At 36.6% G+C, this 14,538-nt stretch overlaps 2 protein-coding genes across 2 annotated transcripts; both read right to left on the bottom strand.

Moving 5' to 3' along the window:
* Positions 1-1,512: 1,512 nt before the first annotated feature.
* LOC147852646 (uncharacterized) lies at positions 1,513-4,508 on the bottom strand. The gene is made up of 2 exons (XM_087333437.1): positions 1,986-4,508; positions 1,513-1,953 (listed from the first exon to the last, which is right to left on the bottom strand). Exon 1 carries the CDS (start codon positions 4,506-4,508, stop codon positions 2,025-2,027), a length of 2,484 nt encoding a protein of 827 aa, XP_087189563.1. The 3' UTR covers positions 1,513-1,953; positions 1,986-2,024.
* Positions 4,509-5,964: 1,456 nt separating this feature from the next.
* LOC147852645 (glyceraldehyde-3-phosphate dehydrogenase, cytosolic-like) lies at positions 5,965-10,459 on the bottom strand. The gene is made up of 14 exons (XM_087333140.1): positions 10,299-10,459; positions 9,311-9,381; positions 8,860-8,930; positions 8,741-8,779; positions 8,535-8,635; positions 8,341-8,453; positions 8,122-8,221; positions 7,846-7,992; positions 7,701-7,761; positions 7,504-7,601; positions 7,097-7,239; positions 6,750-6,833; positions 6,569-6,658; positions 5,965-6,325 (listed from the first exon to the last, which is right to left on the bottom strand). Exons 1-14 carry the CDS (start codon positions 10,440-10,442, stop codon positions 6,262-6,264), a joined length of 1,326 nt encoding a protein of 441 aa, XP_087189266.1. The 5' UTR covers positions 10,443-10,459; the 3' UTR covers positions 5,965-6,261.
* Between the last annotated feature and the right edge of the window lie 4,079 nt (positions 10,460-14,538).

Below are 14,538 nucleotides of genomic sequence, written 5' to 3'. Positions count from 1 at the left end.
ACCCTTATGGTAGAAAGGGACCATGTCTCTATGTTTAGCTTGGTCTACTTTCATGCCCCTTTGCTACCCTCTACCCAGTGAACTCCAAGCAAGTAGATATGTCGTTTTAAAGGGTGGACCTTTATGATGATATTTATTCTTTCACTCTTTAAATAATCATTTGTGGTGTTCATTTCTACCACATGCTCATCCCTAGAGTGTTATATGTCAACGTTAATTATGGTTGTGTCATTAGCTCATAAGTGTGATTAATCATGTTGCAATTACAGAGGTTCTATTGTTTGTGATCGACGGACTAAACCCTCTAGTATCCATTAATGAGTGGACATTGAACAATGTTGTTATCTCTTGTAGGTGTCTAGGATTAACAACGATAAGTCAACCACAACATAAAACAATTACAACAGAAACCCACATGTGAACAATAGATGGAAAAAGGCACTAAAGTTAAAGAAAGGAAAATGTGGTTCGGATTTAATAACCAAGAAAAAACCAAATTATTGGTCAATAATCACAAATAAACAAGGGAGCACATAACATAGAGCTTGAAGAACTAAAACTCCTTTATTCAACCTCTCAAATGTCTTGATGAGATGCCCTCCTTGTCCTCTTTCTCTTTAACTCAATATAACCTCACACTAGTTTGGTTGAGACGTCCTCGATGTCATATTTCTCTTCTTGTTTCTTCTCTAATAACTAAAGTATTGCCTTGGGATTCAACAAATAGCTCATTGAAAACTTCAATTGACAACTTAGTCTCTAGTAGCGGATCCAAATTAGATGTGTTGCCTCAAGGTTATAACATGGAGTGTTGAATCTTTACTGGAGTTATACCTCCACACTAAGGTTGTGTGCAAGATCAAACTATCATCTACCCCTCGTCAGTGACATGGGCATGAACAATCATCAACCACTCTTAAGTTGCTAGAATTTAGTAAAATGCTGTAAATGAACCTATATTGACTATTTACATGCCAATGCCAACATTGCACAAAGCATACAAGTACTCAAAACATTAAAACACCAATAAGATTCTGATTCCCTAACCATATTTCCTAAATTCAGACACACATGTAACTACTTGAAAAGGGACTATTCAAGGGCATCTTTGGAACATGAAAATTTAGGGTCATTTTGGAGAACTAAAGGCAAACACAATACTACTTTTCTATATTTTAATCCAAGATTTATCTATTTGATTTTAGGAGTTTTGTGAAAAATGAGGGCTATTTATTTTCACTTTATTTTATAGGGAAATTTGTAATAAATTCATAGCCTATAAAAGTAGATAGATTTGAAACCTAGAACTTCCCCTTGAACATGAGTGCCAACATTCAAAAGTTGAACATGCAATGTTCAAGCTATCACGCTACAACTATGTTAGTCTCCTGTTTCACTGAATATGCAACACGAAAAGGGTTCTTGTTCTCAAATAATTTACTCAAGCTTCTCACAAAACCAGCAATTATATACAAGTTGTGATGTGCTCACATGTGATTAATTATACTGACGCAACATGAAAAGGGTTCTTGTTCTCAATTAATTTACACAAGTTTCTCACAAAACCAGCGATTCAATACCAAGTTATGACAAAGACTTCAGCTTTTCTTGGCATGGTACTGGTCCAATGAATCAATCTCTCAAAACAAAATTTCTTTGTGGGTTGTAAGTACAAAAGAATGGCATCCTTGTTACACCAGTGAATGTGACTGGTGTTTATTGCTAGAATAAGCTGAATTTACAGGACCTCTCGGTGAAAATCTTATGCTTTGACCTTCATCAACTTCAAATCAATGAGAAAATTTCAAGCCAATGTCTGAATAGAGGTGGTTTTGATGGGTCATAGATCATGAGTTGCATCCAAAGTAGAGCATTTCCATTCCTTTTCTCCAGAATTTCCATTGCCAAGAAAACAATGTGGTTCCATTTGGGCTTAGTGATGTAACAATGAAGGTTTGCCACTCTGTAGTCTATGTATTTTCAAGACAACCCAATGATTATCTATTTAATCCTTCCAACTACAGTCAGTCCGAGGAGGAGGAGCAATCCATACCTTTCAATGCTAAAAAACAACCAAGTTTTATGAGCTTGTGGAGGCCTTGTAATGCTCCTAACTTTGCTTGATCAGCCGATCTGACAAGATCCTGAAGTAATTCAACTGTAAAGAGACACTCGTCACGATAACCTTCACTGATAGGAGGACAAGTTATAAAAGAAGACATTGATCTTCCAAGTGAAATAAATGCCCTCATTTGTGTTCTAATATCACCAATGGCTTTCAAATCATATCCCCCTCTAATTCCTTCCTCTTGTAAGCTTGTTTCAGCTACATCCAAGGCTTTCACAACATCCTTGGAGGGATTTGAGCCATTATCAACAAACCTTAGCAACTCACAATAGGTTCCTTCATTCAATGGCTTGTGTTTGAATGCACCTTCTGCTTTGAAAAGACTAAGAAACTTAGTCTTCTCATCCCCCATTAGACCCTTTGCACAAGCTGTTATATACATTAGCATGTAATGAGTTAACCTCGAATGCACAAACTTCTCGAAGGTTCGGACAGCAAATTCTTTGCGAGATCCATCAATGATCCTTCGCAAGTACAAATGGTTCTTAGCATTACTCTGATCTGAATCTGAATCATGAATGGATTGAAACTTCTGGCTGAAACCAGTTTGCTCTCGAAACTGCTCTCCATTTAGACGTCGAGTGTGCTCTTGACATTTCTCTTCACTTTGCCTTCTCCTCTGGTCTGAATAAGGCAAGCATTCAATCTTCTGCCAAGAACCAGTTTGCAATCGAAATTGATCTTGGGTTTGCCTTTGAAATTGCTCTGCACTTTGTCTTCTACTCTGATCTGAATAAGATAAGCACTCAATCTTCTGCCCAAAACCAGTTTGCATTTGAGTTTGATCTTGGGCTTGCTCTCGAAATTTCTCTTTAATTTCCTCTTGAAATTGATCTTGAATTTTTTGTTGAAATGGATTTCGATTTCGATTTCTACTCTGACCTGAATCTGAATAATGTAGGCATTCAATCTTCTGCCCAGAATATGTTTGCATCCGAATTTGACTTCTAGTCTGATCTGAACCTGAATAACGCAAGCATTCAACCTTCTGCCCAAAACTGCTTTGGTCTCGACTTCCATGCTGGGTTTGATCTCGAGTTTGCTCTTGTATTTGCTCTATTGTTTGATCTTGAAATTGGTTTTCATGCTGATCTGAATCTGAGTAAAGCAAGCATTCAATCTGCTGTCCACAACCAGTTTTTTCTCGAACTTGTTCTTGGGTTTGATCTGAGTAAGGCAAGCATTCAATCTTCTGCCCATAATCAATCTGCTCCCCAGTTTGATCTCGAGATTGATCTTTATTCTGACCTGAGTCTGAGTAAGGCAAGCTTTCAGTCTTGTCCCCAAGATCTCCAATTTGACAGCGAAATTTATCCCTAGTTTGTTCTCTACTCTGATCTGAATAAGGCAAGCACTCAATTTTCCGCTCATTAGCAGTTTGTTCTCGAATTCGATCTCCAGTTTGATCTTGAAATTGTTCTCGAATTGACTCTCGAAATTGCTTTCCAGTTTGATCTTGGGCTTCATCTCGACTTTGCAAGGGAATTTTATCTCGACTTTGATCTTGAGTATACAACTGAGGTTGGTCTCGATTTTGCAATCGAGTATGTAATCGAGTTTGGTCTCGATTTTGATCTCGAATTTCTAGTCGAGTTTGATCTTGACTTTTCAGTTGAATTTGATCTCGACTTTGCAATTGAATACGATCTCGACTTTGCAATTGAATGTGTTCTCGAGGGTGTAATCGAGTTTGATCTCTACATTGATCTGGAGTTTGCTCTTGATGGTTGAGCCATCTCATCGAAGAAGGCAAATTTTTCGTGTTTAGTTGCCTTAATGAGCATACTTTTGGATCAGAAGAGTTACAAGACCTGAACTCTCTACGGTCAGGATGAAGCCTTCTATGAATACTCTCTCTCTTCCATTTCTCTCTCCAAGCATCTAACTCTGAAGTAGAAGAAACTTTGTCATCATCCAAGGTCTTCCTTATAGTTTTCAGCTTCTCTTTCAATGAAGTTCCATGTAAAAACCCTTTCATTTCCATTGGAAGAATAGAGAGACGACTCAATACTGCATTCACATTAGCATATTCCATCATATCCATATTGTCTGCACCATCTTTAGGTCTAGAAAACATAGGGCCATTATATCTGTGTGGATTATTACTACCATGATCTTTGATCCTCGGTGGCGGACTACTGTATCTGTTCTGAACCAAAGAAGCAGAAGTTCCATGGAAGCTTGTCCTTCCAGCAGACAAGCTTCTTGTCCCAGAATTTAGACACACATCTCTTGGCCTGGACAACAAAGTTTGCTTCACACGCAGGCTAGCGGAACCACCAAAGGTTTCATCGTACATCGATGAAGAGACACGTCTAGGAGAGAGATCATGTAATCGCAACCCTAAACCTAAACCTAATTCTGAGTAATCTTTATGCATCGCCCCTCTCTACGTATTCTCATACTGCATTATGTAGATAATGAAGAAGGAAGAACCAGAACCAGAAGGAGACCGAGAGGAAGAAGACATACCTATTATTACTTAGGCTCGTCCTCCACATTTTCCATATCTCAAGAAACCCTAAAATTGCAGAGTAAGGTCTGAAACGACGCCAGCGATTGAAGCAAGCCACATTACGATCGATAGTCGAATTAATTACTCGATTTTTTAAAAATGTGCTCGGATTATTTTTTGTTTTTTTATTTGGCAACTATTAATTAAATTTCATTTCACTTAGTCTTATTCAAATAACAAGGCTTTCACATTCTTCTTTTCGCTCTCGAGTCTCTCGTATTCGAAAATATACGCATGCGCGCGTGCATGCATACAGAGAAATGGAAGCCTTTAATTAGGGTTTGAATGTTTTCTGTGTGTAGAGAATGGACGCTCTGTAATTAAGGTTTGAATGTTTTCTCAGTATAGAGAAATGGAAGCACTCTAATTAGGGTTTTGCAGTGTTTTCAATGTGTGCATACATATACACATAAACGGAAGTTCTCTAATTAGGATTAGAATGTTCTCTCTGTGTAGAGAAATAGAAACTCTCTAATTAGTGTTCTCTGCAGGGTATGTATATTAGATGTACTTTGTATATTAGAGTTGGAGTGTTTTTTCTGCAGTATATTATGCATATATAGGGTTACACTGGTAGTTCTTTAACTGAATACAAATATTTCTGTAAATATCTAGAACAGGAGCACCAGATTATTGCTCACCTGCGACACTTGCCCTACCCATGTACAAATTGTGGGATGAGATCTCGAACCCCAACGAACTCAGTCTTCTGCCAAACCTTAGAAATTTTGAGATTGGTCTTCTAATAGGAAAAGGATTTTGTAGCTTGCATGCCAAACATCAATGGCAGAACCAGATTTAGAGGAGCAAGCTCAAGGTGCATGAAACAATGGCCTAATACAACGCAAGCAAATGGACCAAAAAGGGTGTGTCGCACAGGAGCAGAATCAGTTGTCATGACAGCACCACTCAAATTGACAATGTAGGTTAGTGGCCAAATAATATGTGCAAAGGGTAAGTGAATTAAGACATTTCGCAATACTTTAAAAGAAGAAAATTTTGAGTCATGATTATGTACCATGAAAATATACATAACGCAAAGTCTAAATTTCTAAAATACGAAGCCACATATAACATGCATGTATGATGCATGTTTGACACAAAGACCCGCAAATTATAACCATGAAAATATACATAACGGAAAGTCTAAATTTCTAAAATACGAAGCCACATATAACATGCATGTATGATACATGTTTGACATGAAAGAGAGGACTAAGGCATATATTAAATTAAATGTCTTTAACAATCATTTAATCTCAAGATTTCTAAAATACGAAGCCACATATAACATGCATGTATGATACATGTTTGACATGAAAGAGAGGATTAAGGCATATATTAAATTAAATGTCTTTAACAATCATTTAATCTCAAGATCCAGCAATTATGTGTACTGTTGCATCTTCTGAACAAAATTGTAAATTAAAAAATCCCCAAACTCAGTTAAGTACGGAAAATCTGCCTCTTCTTTATTTCAGATCCAGAGGCCTATATCTCTGATGAAATCCTCCATTATTTGTATCAAGACACTCCCCTACATCAAATAATTCATGTAATATAAAAGGGTTTATTTCTAAGCTCTCATCCCTCCATAGTGCGGACAGAATGTTGCTTCTTAGTTAGCTTTGTTTGCAGCCACTACTTGAGCAATGTGGCTGATCAAGTCCACGACCCGGTTGCTAAAATTCAAAAAGAAGACAAAATTGCAGAATTATTAAAGTTGAAACAATGACTGACGCAATGCACAAGTTGTGTGATTATTAAATAAGAAGATAATGCAAAACCGAGGATTCAAGAATGCTTTTACTTTTACAATACTTTTTTAAAAGGATAACAAATGCACAAAGTTAGTGTCCATTAATAAGATGAGACGCCCAATCTTAGAAGGTGTATATATAAATACTAAGAGTATTGATAATTACCTATATCCCCACTCATTGTCGTACCATGACACAAGCTTCACAAATCCACTGTTCAGGGCAATGCCAGCTTTTGCATCAAAAATACTTGACCTAAAACAAGCAAATAACCCACGTTACATGAGAAGTCCTTCCATATAAATAATATACAACTGAAATCTGGCAGCAAATATATATTAATTACCTTGCGTCACCAACGAAGTCAGTAGATACAACATCATCGTCGGTGTATCCAAGAATACCTTTCAGAGATGTTTCAGATGCCACTCTGAACAAAATTAATCTCAAATATCATTAAGAATGAAATAGCCTTTACTTCACATGTTAATCCATAAATTCCATGATTCACATTACAGGTTTCAATAGGAATTCTATGAGTTTACAAGCCTAACGATATGTCTAATGGATTCAATATGCTCACAAGATTTAATGATAATTATTAGAGGATTCAGAAATTCTCACAATTCACAAGCCTAATGGTAAGTCTAATGGATTCAATATGTTCACAAGATTTAATGATAAAGTGTATACTTGATAGCCGCTTTGATTTCATCATATGATGCGCCCTTCTGAAGACGGCATGTCAAATCCACCACAGAAACATTTGGTGTTGGCACTCTGAATGCCATTCCTGTTAACTTCCCATTTAATTGAGGAAGGACCTTTCCTACTGCCTGAAGGTGTCAAAATGAAGTTCCATTTGTCACCATTTTTATATATTCTCCAATACAATCTATATTTACATTCACTGATCCTAATCAAGTCAACGTTCAATCAGGGTACTTTATTCTGACCTTGAAAAGATAATTATATAATATAAATGATCAAATTCAGAAAATAGTACAAGGATTAACAAAAAAATCTAAAGCAATTAATTGTAAGAACCAGAATGTGTACTATGCATGTAACTCCACAACAAATAAAGGCTTTATTTCAACCTTAGCTGCACCAGTGGAACTTGGAATGATATTTTGGCCAGCGCCACGCCCACCACGCCAGTCTTTGCCTGAGGGACCATCCACAGTCTTTTGGGTGGCTGATAAACTCACAAGAAACTTTTCAATCAATACATTCTGGCCAAGAACAAGTATTTATAGACCAAATTATTACCAAAAATAAGATGAAAATCCATTACCAGTAGTTGCATGCACTGTTGTCATCAAACCCTCCGCAATTCCAAATTCTTGGTCAACAACCTGGAAAAACACTTCAAATTTAGAAAGATAATTCCTCTTCATTTCATCTTTATCTGAATGATTTCCAACATTTGAATGTTTAACCTTTGCTAGTGGTGCAAGACAGTTGGTGGTGCAGCTAGCATTAGAAACAATTTGCATTTCTGGCTTGTATGATTTCTCATTCACACCCATCACAAACATAGGTGCATCTGCTGAAGGTGCAGAGATAATGACTTTCTTTGCGCCTCCCTATATTTACCAACCATTAGTACCAAATCATTCTCAATTTTATTAGATATCACAAGCTACAGTTGGCCATCATTACAAATCATTCTCAATTTGATTATCCATCACAAGCGAAGTTGCCAAATATCTTACCTTGAGATGTGAGGAAGCCTTCTCAATTGTAGTAAAAACGCCAGATGCTTCTACTACATAATCCACTCCAGCATCACTCCATGGAATCTCAGCTGGATCTCTGAAGGCAATCACACAAAACGATTTGAAATTTATGGAATTATGATTAAAAACCAAATTTGAGCGTTGTTCTACACTCACACGAAAACTCAAATCTAAACATGAATTTATATCACAAACCTCTTGCCGAAGACCTTGATGGTGTGACCACCAAGCTCCAAGGTTGACTCATCTACAACCTTAATATCCTCTTTGTAGACACCATGAGTTGAGTCATACTTGAACATATATGCCTGCAGATAACCTGGTTTAGAGGCCTATCATAACCATAGCAATAGTGTCTCAGATAGACTAGAAAAATGAATAACATATACCATGTATTTTGTGTCAATAAATGGATCATTTATAGCAACGACTTCAATATCATCCCTAGCTAACGCTACTCGCAAAACCAGTCTTCCAATGCGACCAAACCCTGAAATTCAACAAACATCAAATCAGCATACAATTTATTTCTAACTGATTCATCAGCATTTCATCGTCATTAGAAAAAACTGTTTTAGTTTCTGACAGATCTCACCATTAATTCCAATTTTCACAGCATCTTTTGATTTTGGTTCTGGTTCAGAAAAATGTAGACACTCAGAATCCTTCAGAAAACAAAATTCAATTTTCAAAAACAAAGTTTCAAATGTATACTTTGCGTTTTGACAGGGACCTCAGTAGCAACTGCACGGATGGCCTGGGAATGTTTTGCTGAAAATTGTGACCTACGAAAGAGGTAAACACATACTCAGTACAATTAACTTAAAACTGCCTTATTACTATCCACTTTTCACTTTACTCTCTTTCTCAATGTCCTACAAATGTCTACAATTTAAAAGTTTTACCTTATTTTCTGTATATTCTTCCCATTTTAATCAAGGTATATCGCTTAGAGAGAATCATGCATGAAGTAACATATTGCACCAAAATTTGTGTAGGTATTTCCTTTTTATGTAGGGAATCATACATCTAAGTCGAAATTCATGGAATAAAGCAACATATTACAAGGAAGTATGTGTGAATTTCATTTTTAAGGACAAATCCATGCGATTCTGTTTATGGAATTCTCATTAAATTTTTTACAAGAGTAAAGTATGAGAAATACCTGGAGCCTGCAGCTCTGAAAGTTGTAACAGAGCTGTAAAAGTCCGAAGATTTCAAGTTCAATCCATCGCTCTGGCAATACAGAACACAGAACAAATCAAACATGAGAATGCGACGAACAAATATCGTAACAAAAAGAATATATAGCTTATTTTTCAGTAGGTGGTACTATTGAACTGAATCGTCTTTACAATCCTCAGTTAAAAGTTCTCAAATTACAAATTCATGACAAATAGGGAGCTAAGAGATCACTCTGAAAGAACAAAACGGAAAGCTTTGAAAGCCTTCCTTGTCAGATCTATGATTAAAAGGAAGAACAAACGTTATGATGGTGTAGGGGAGAGAAGCTATGGACTCAAATGTGTCAGATTAGAGAACATTTGTAGATAAATCGAGGATATGTTGAATGGGTTTATACAAAAAATGTGAAGAGATCGCAAAATCTAACAGTGGCACGACCTAAAAGCTAATAAAGCATTCGCATAAATGCAAAGCATGCATGAACGGAAGAAGCTGAAATGCATGCACACGCAGTATCACAAAATATTTGCTGACTTTTCAAAGATAAGTATACAAAAAAATGTGAAGAGATCGCAAAATCTAGCAGTGGCACGAACTAAAAGCTAGTAAAGCATTCGCATAAATGCAAAACATGCATGAAAGGAAGAAGCTGAAATGCACGCACACGCACTATCACAAAATATTTGCTGAATTTTCAAAGATACTGTGAGAGGAGAGAGAGAAACATGTATTAACAATGAAGGCAGATAGAGCGAGGGAGGGAGGGAGGGAGGGAAGGCATGCGCATGCGCATGCGTGTGCAATATAGAGAAAATGCTAAGGAACCATGAAAAGAAAGAAACATGCGTTAACAATGAAAGGAAGGAAATGCATGCACACGTAAAACCACAAAGTGGTCACGAAAAAATACGAAGAAATAGTGCAAAAAAAATAAACAAACGAAAGAAATAGAGAGAAGGTGAGTATACCTTAACAGGAGCCGCGAATCTGGCAGAAGAAGAAGAAGAAGAAGAAGATGATGACGAGCGAGGGAGTTCAGATAGAGAAGCAGAGAAAGCAGAGGTTGAGGCGGAGACACCAGATCTAGCAATCATGGTGGAAGCAGCAGCCATGGAGAGACAGAGAGGCAAAGGAAGGAAACAAAGGCAGAGGAACGCAGAGGTGGAGATGAAGAAGCAATTAGGGTTTGCAGAGAGAAAGGAGACACGAGTGAGTGAGGAAAGACTGAGATTTCCGTTCGGTATTAAATACAAACCCGCCCACAAAAGGGCGAGAAATCAGACATAAACCCTTAAAATGCGTGCCCTTCTACAGGTGGCAGACCTCACTGCCGTCCGATCTGTTGCAGTCATCCGACGGTCCAGAATAGTCCCTCTATTGTGCAACGCACGAAAGCAACCGTCGGATCCTTTTTGACCCTTCTCTCAATCTAAAGGCTGCTTTGCAAACCCCCCCCGCCCATTTGTTTTGATCCTTTCTTTGTGTGTTTGTCTATTATGTTATGTGGTGGCCCACGCAGTAGTCATATCCTTGTCCAAAAACCTCACATCTGTTTGCGACTCTTTCTGTGGCTACTTTTGTCGTGGTGCCCAACACTCTCTAGGAGTTAGATTCTCCCGTTAGGTCACGACCATGCATGACCTCGAAAACACACACTTTATTGATTGCCCCCCTCGCAACATGTTTCCGGGAGATATGTGATTCAACTCGAATGCTTAAAACATTGATTACCTTGTTACCTCAACTGGGTGATATGTGATTCCTTATGTTACTTCCGGTAGAAGATACCCTCTTTCTAATTACCTTGATCGAGATATACATGCTTTTCTTGTTGCCTCAATTAGGAGATACCTACCTTCCTTATTCGAAGTCTGGTTTGTTCATCGTGTTGCTTCTAATTTTATTAATTGTGCCAACAGTTTTGCTTTCTAGCGAAATGAGGATTCATTGTTAAAACGTGGGAGTCAATGACTCGTTTCCTAATTATGTAACCTTAAATAAATAAAAATAGAGGGCATGATCGTGTGTTTTGATGTGATTGGGAACATTTACATATGTAGTCTAAGAGAGCATACATGTATGAAAATTGAATTTTAATCAAACATATACTTTTCAATATTCGGATACATAAACAGCATCTCTCGGTATACTTCCCATGTTTTTTATTATTTGTTGGTTTATTGCCCATATTAATTTTCTATTGTTTAAGGTGTTCTTTATCCCTCACCATTTTGAGTTTATTGCATCAACTATTGAGAGAAGGGAATAGAGTCTAATGTAAATATGATCATTTCTTGCTAAAATTAGTCCTATTCTCTCAAAGTGTCCTATTATTCCATGCATGAAAAGCAAACAATAAGATTTATTCATGGAACATTATTTCTATCACATACCATCATGTTAGAGTAGTAGTGGCCCAATTTGCCAATGGTTGGTTGGAGCTTTGCACTACAAACACACCCAACGAAAAGCTTTTTTAATCCTGTCACAAGCCCCAATTAGACTTAATACCGCTTTCTCATCTAATTACTAGAAGTTTGGGCTCCCAAGGATTACGAATTCAAAATTTCTTAACTTGCCAATTAGGTTTTCAAATCATCGATGAAGAAACAATCAGTTTTACAATAATTTCATGTTTAAAATGAAAACACCTCAATTACGGGTACACAATGGCATCCATATTCATATTTGTATTTGTTTCTTCTGTGCGCGTAAACAAGCATTGAGAAATGTGATCTCGATGATAAAGTCTAAACTACTTGACATTTTTACCATGGGTATATATTAATATTCTTGAAACGATCATGAATACTTTTATTGATATTTCTCAAACGATCACATATATCGTGGATATCACCATTTAATACGAACAAAATTTTGCTATAATCAATCATATCAAGTGTGTCTCTATGAACAAAATGGTTGGGATTAAAGATTCAAGAAGTAAACACAATTTTGTTTCCATGTTGCCTATTGTGAACAAGTCTTTTGAATTATGACTCTTTTTTATTCATACCGCCAACGTTATGATGCAAAATCAATCCATAAGAGGATTATAATTCTTATGTGTATTTTTCCTCCAATTCCTATATGATAATATTGTAATCTACCCCGTTTATTGTTGTTCATGTAACAATAACCAAACTCATTTCCATACTCAAAAACACTTTTCCAAGCATTCTTCTAACTTATCCAATAATCGAATATTGAATATATGCATACACATTATCAACGTGTTTTTCATTTATTGTTTTCATGCATTAATCCTTCCATATTTATTCGTTGCAACCATCCATGACCTGTCATTTGCTAATAACTATGCAACCATTTTTTTGCTTACCATTCCCCATTTTACTTTGAAGGTACGAATGATTGAAACATGGATATGTATTAAATTTCACTTTCCCAAATTTTAATTCTTCTCTCACCTCAAGAGTTTTACTAGTCTGAGTAGCCGACAATTGTATAATATTCAAAGTCACATGCTACTTCTTGTTTCTAGATATTTTTAAATGACACGTGAAAAGATCTCGCTCAAGAAGTTTGTTGTACATTTATTGAGACATCCCACCTGGATCCATACCCATGTTTATTTCGATTCCTTAATGTATGATAATGTAGAAGGACCAAGGTCCCACATTCATTCTTATAGTAAGTTGAGAAGAGATCCAAGTAAATCGTAAACCCATGCTTGAAATTGTGCTTTATTATGTCTCTCGTATGTCTTAAGTCTTAAGCAACATAATGTAACATTTTTCGGTTTTAACAATCCTATGGTTTTTAATATTTCCAAACTAGAATATTGGTCATAGGCCAAATGTATACAAGAAACTTGAACATACAAGGGGGACTACCCTTTATTAGGTAGCAATGGTTAATGATCAATATGAAATCAACCCTTTATGATTTCTAACTTGTATAAAAGGGTGATGACACCAATGTAAAAAGGGCCTTTGGTTGCCCCAACTTTGGGACCACCTTTTGGTTCTCATTCCCTCCCCTTTTGCATCCACAAAGAGTCGGGTTCATTTACATAGTTTTTCCATACTAAATATTTAAGATATACATGTTTTTTACTTAGTATTTGTCTATTTATTTGAGATTCTTTGTTAGTAATGATTTACTTAATTAAGGAAAATATATATTTTAATCGATGTTCATGACTACGTACATGTTAATTTAAAGTTTAACTTAAAAAGGCTCAAAGGCTCCCATGGTTACATGGATGGAGTCAAGAGAGAAGTGTTATTTTGTGTTGAAGTATGGTGTGGTCTTTTGCCATTGGAAACTAATGCCTCGGTCCTTGGTTAGCCCATCATGAGTAGGACCCCTTTGACCTTGGTAGTAATCCTTGAAAGTGCAAAACTTTAAGGTATGAGTTGCATAGGGCCATTTGTGGAAACTTGTTTCAAAAAGACAAAAAACCTTCACAAAACCATATATTTGTAACCATCAAGGTGTACAACATATTAACACCTTGCTACAAGGAGGTTATGCATTGAACAAACCAATTTTGAAATACATATATATGAGAATAATCTAAATATCTTTTAGAAATAAGAGTTTGAAATCGACAATTATGTTATAAGCATAACCTTAAGGACCAAATTTGTAATTGTTTTTGATGGGTTAAGGGCAAGGGTAGGATTTTGGACAAACCCACGAGGATCCATGACACATGGTTGTATGGGAGCCTTGGGTGTTGGGCTATATAAAAGGGATAATCCCCCCCCCCCCCCCCCCCCAATTACAACATCTTGAGAATTTGTCAAGATTTTTTTGATGAGGCTAAGTCTTCTTCGGATCCATTATTCAACTACCAGTGTAAACCACAGGGTAATCTTGGGTGGTATTTTATGTTTGTCTCATGTCCTTCGCTCAAGGGGGGAGGTTCATGTGGAAAAGCACCCTTAATCCATTAATTCCTCAATCTATCATTATATTGCTCATCATTAGTTTGATCCATAATAGGTTTTTTGGATATCATGGTAGTAAGTATCTAATCATAAGGGAATTCCCGACTTTCAGTATTTCATGATAAAAATATCATGTTTATAAGCCACAAAAGTTGCTCATGCAAAGCTATGGAAGAGTCATGATGTAAGTTAGTACAACCCTTTTGATTTGTCTCTCCATTCCCCTTGCATGTTTGTTCATGTAGGGTCTCTTAGGACTTAACTTTCAGACACTAACATGATGGTGAAGTAG

Source organism: Azolla caroliniana, unplaced genomic scaffold (genome assembly GCF_043228905.1).
Source record: "Azolla caroliniana isolate FFs.n. ecotype wild unplaced genomic scaffold, voAzoCaro1.0.p SCAF_17, whole genome shotgun sequence".
NCBI lineage: Eukaryota > Viridiplantae > Streptophyta > Polypodiopsida > Salviniales > Salviniaceae > Azolla > Azolla caroliniana.
Note: the sequence above shows the minus strand (reverse complement) of the source record. Positions and strands in the feature narration are given on the sequence as shown.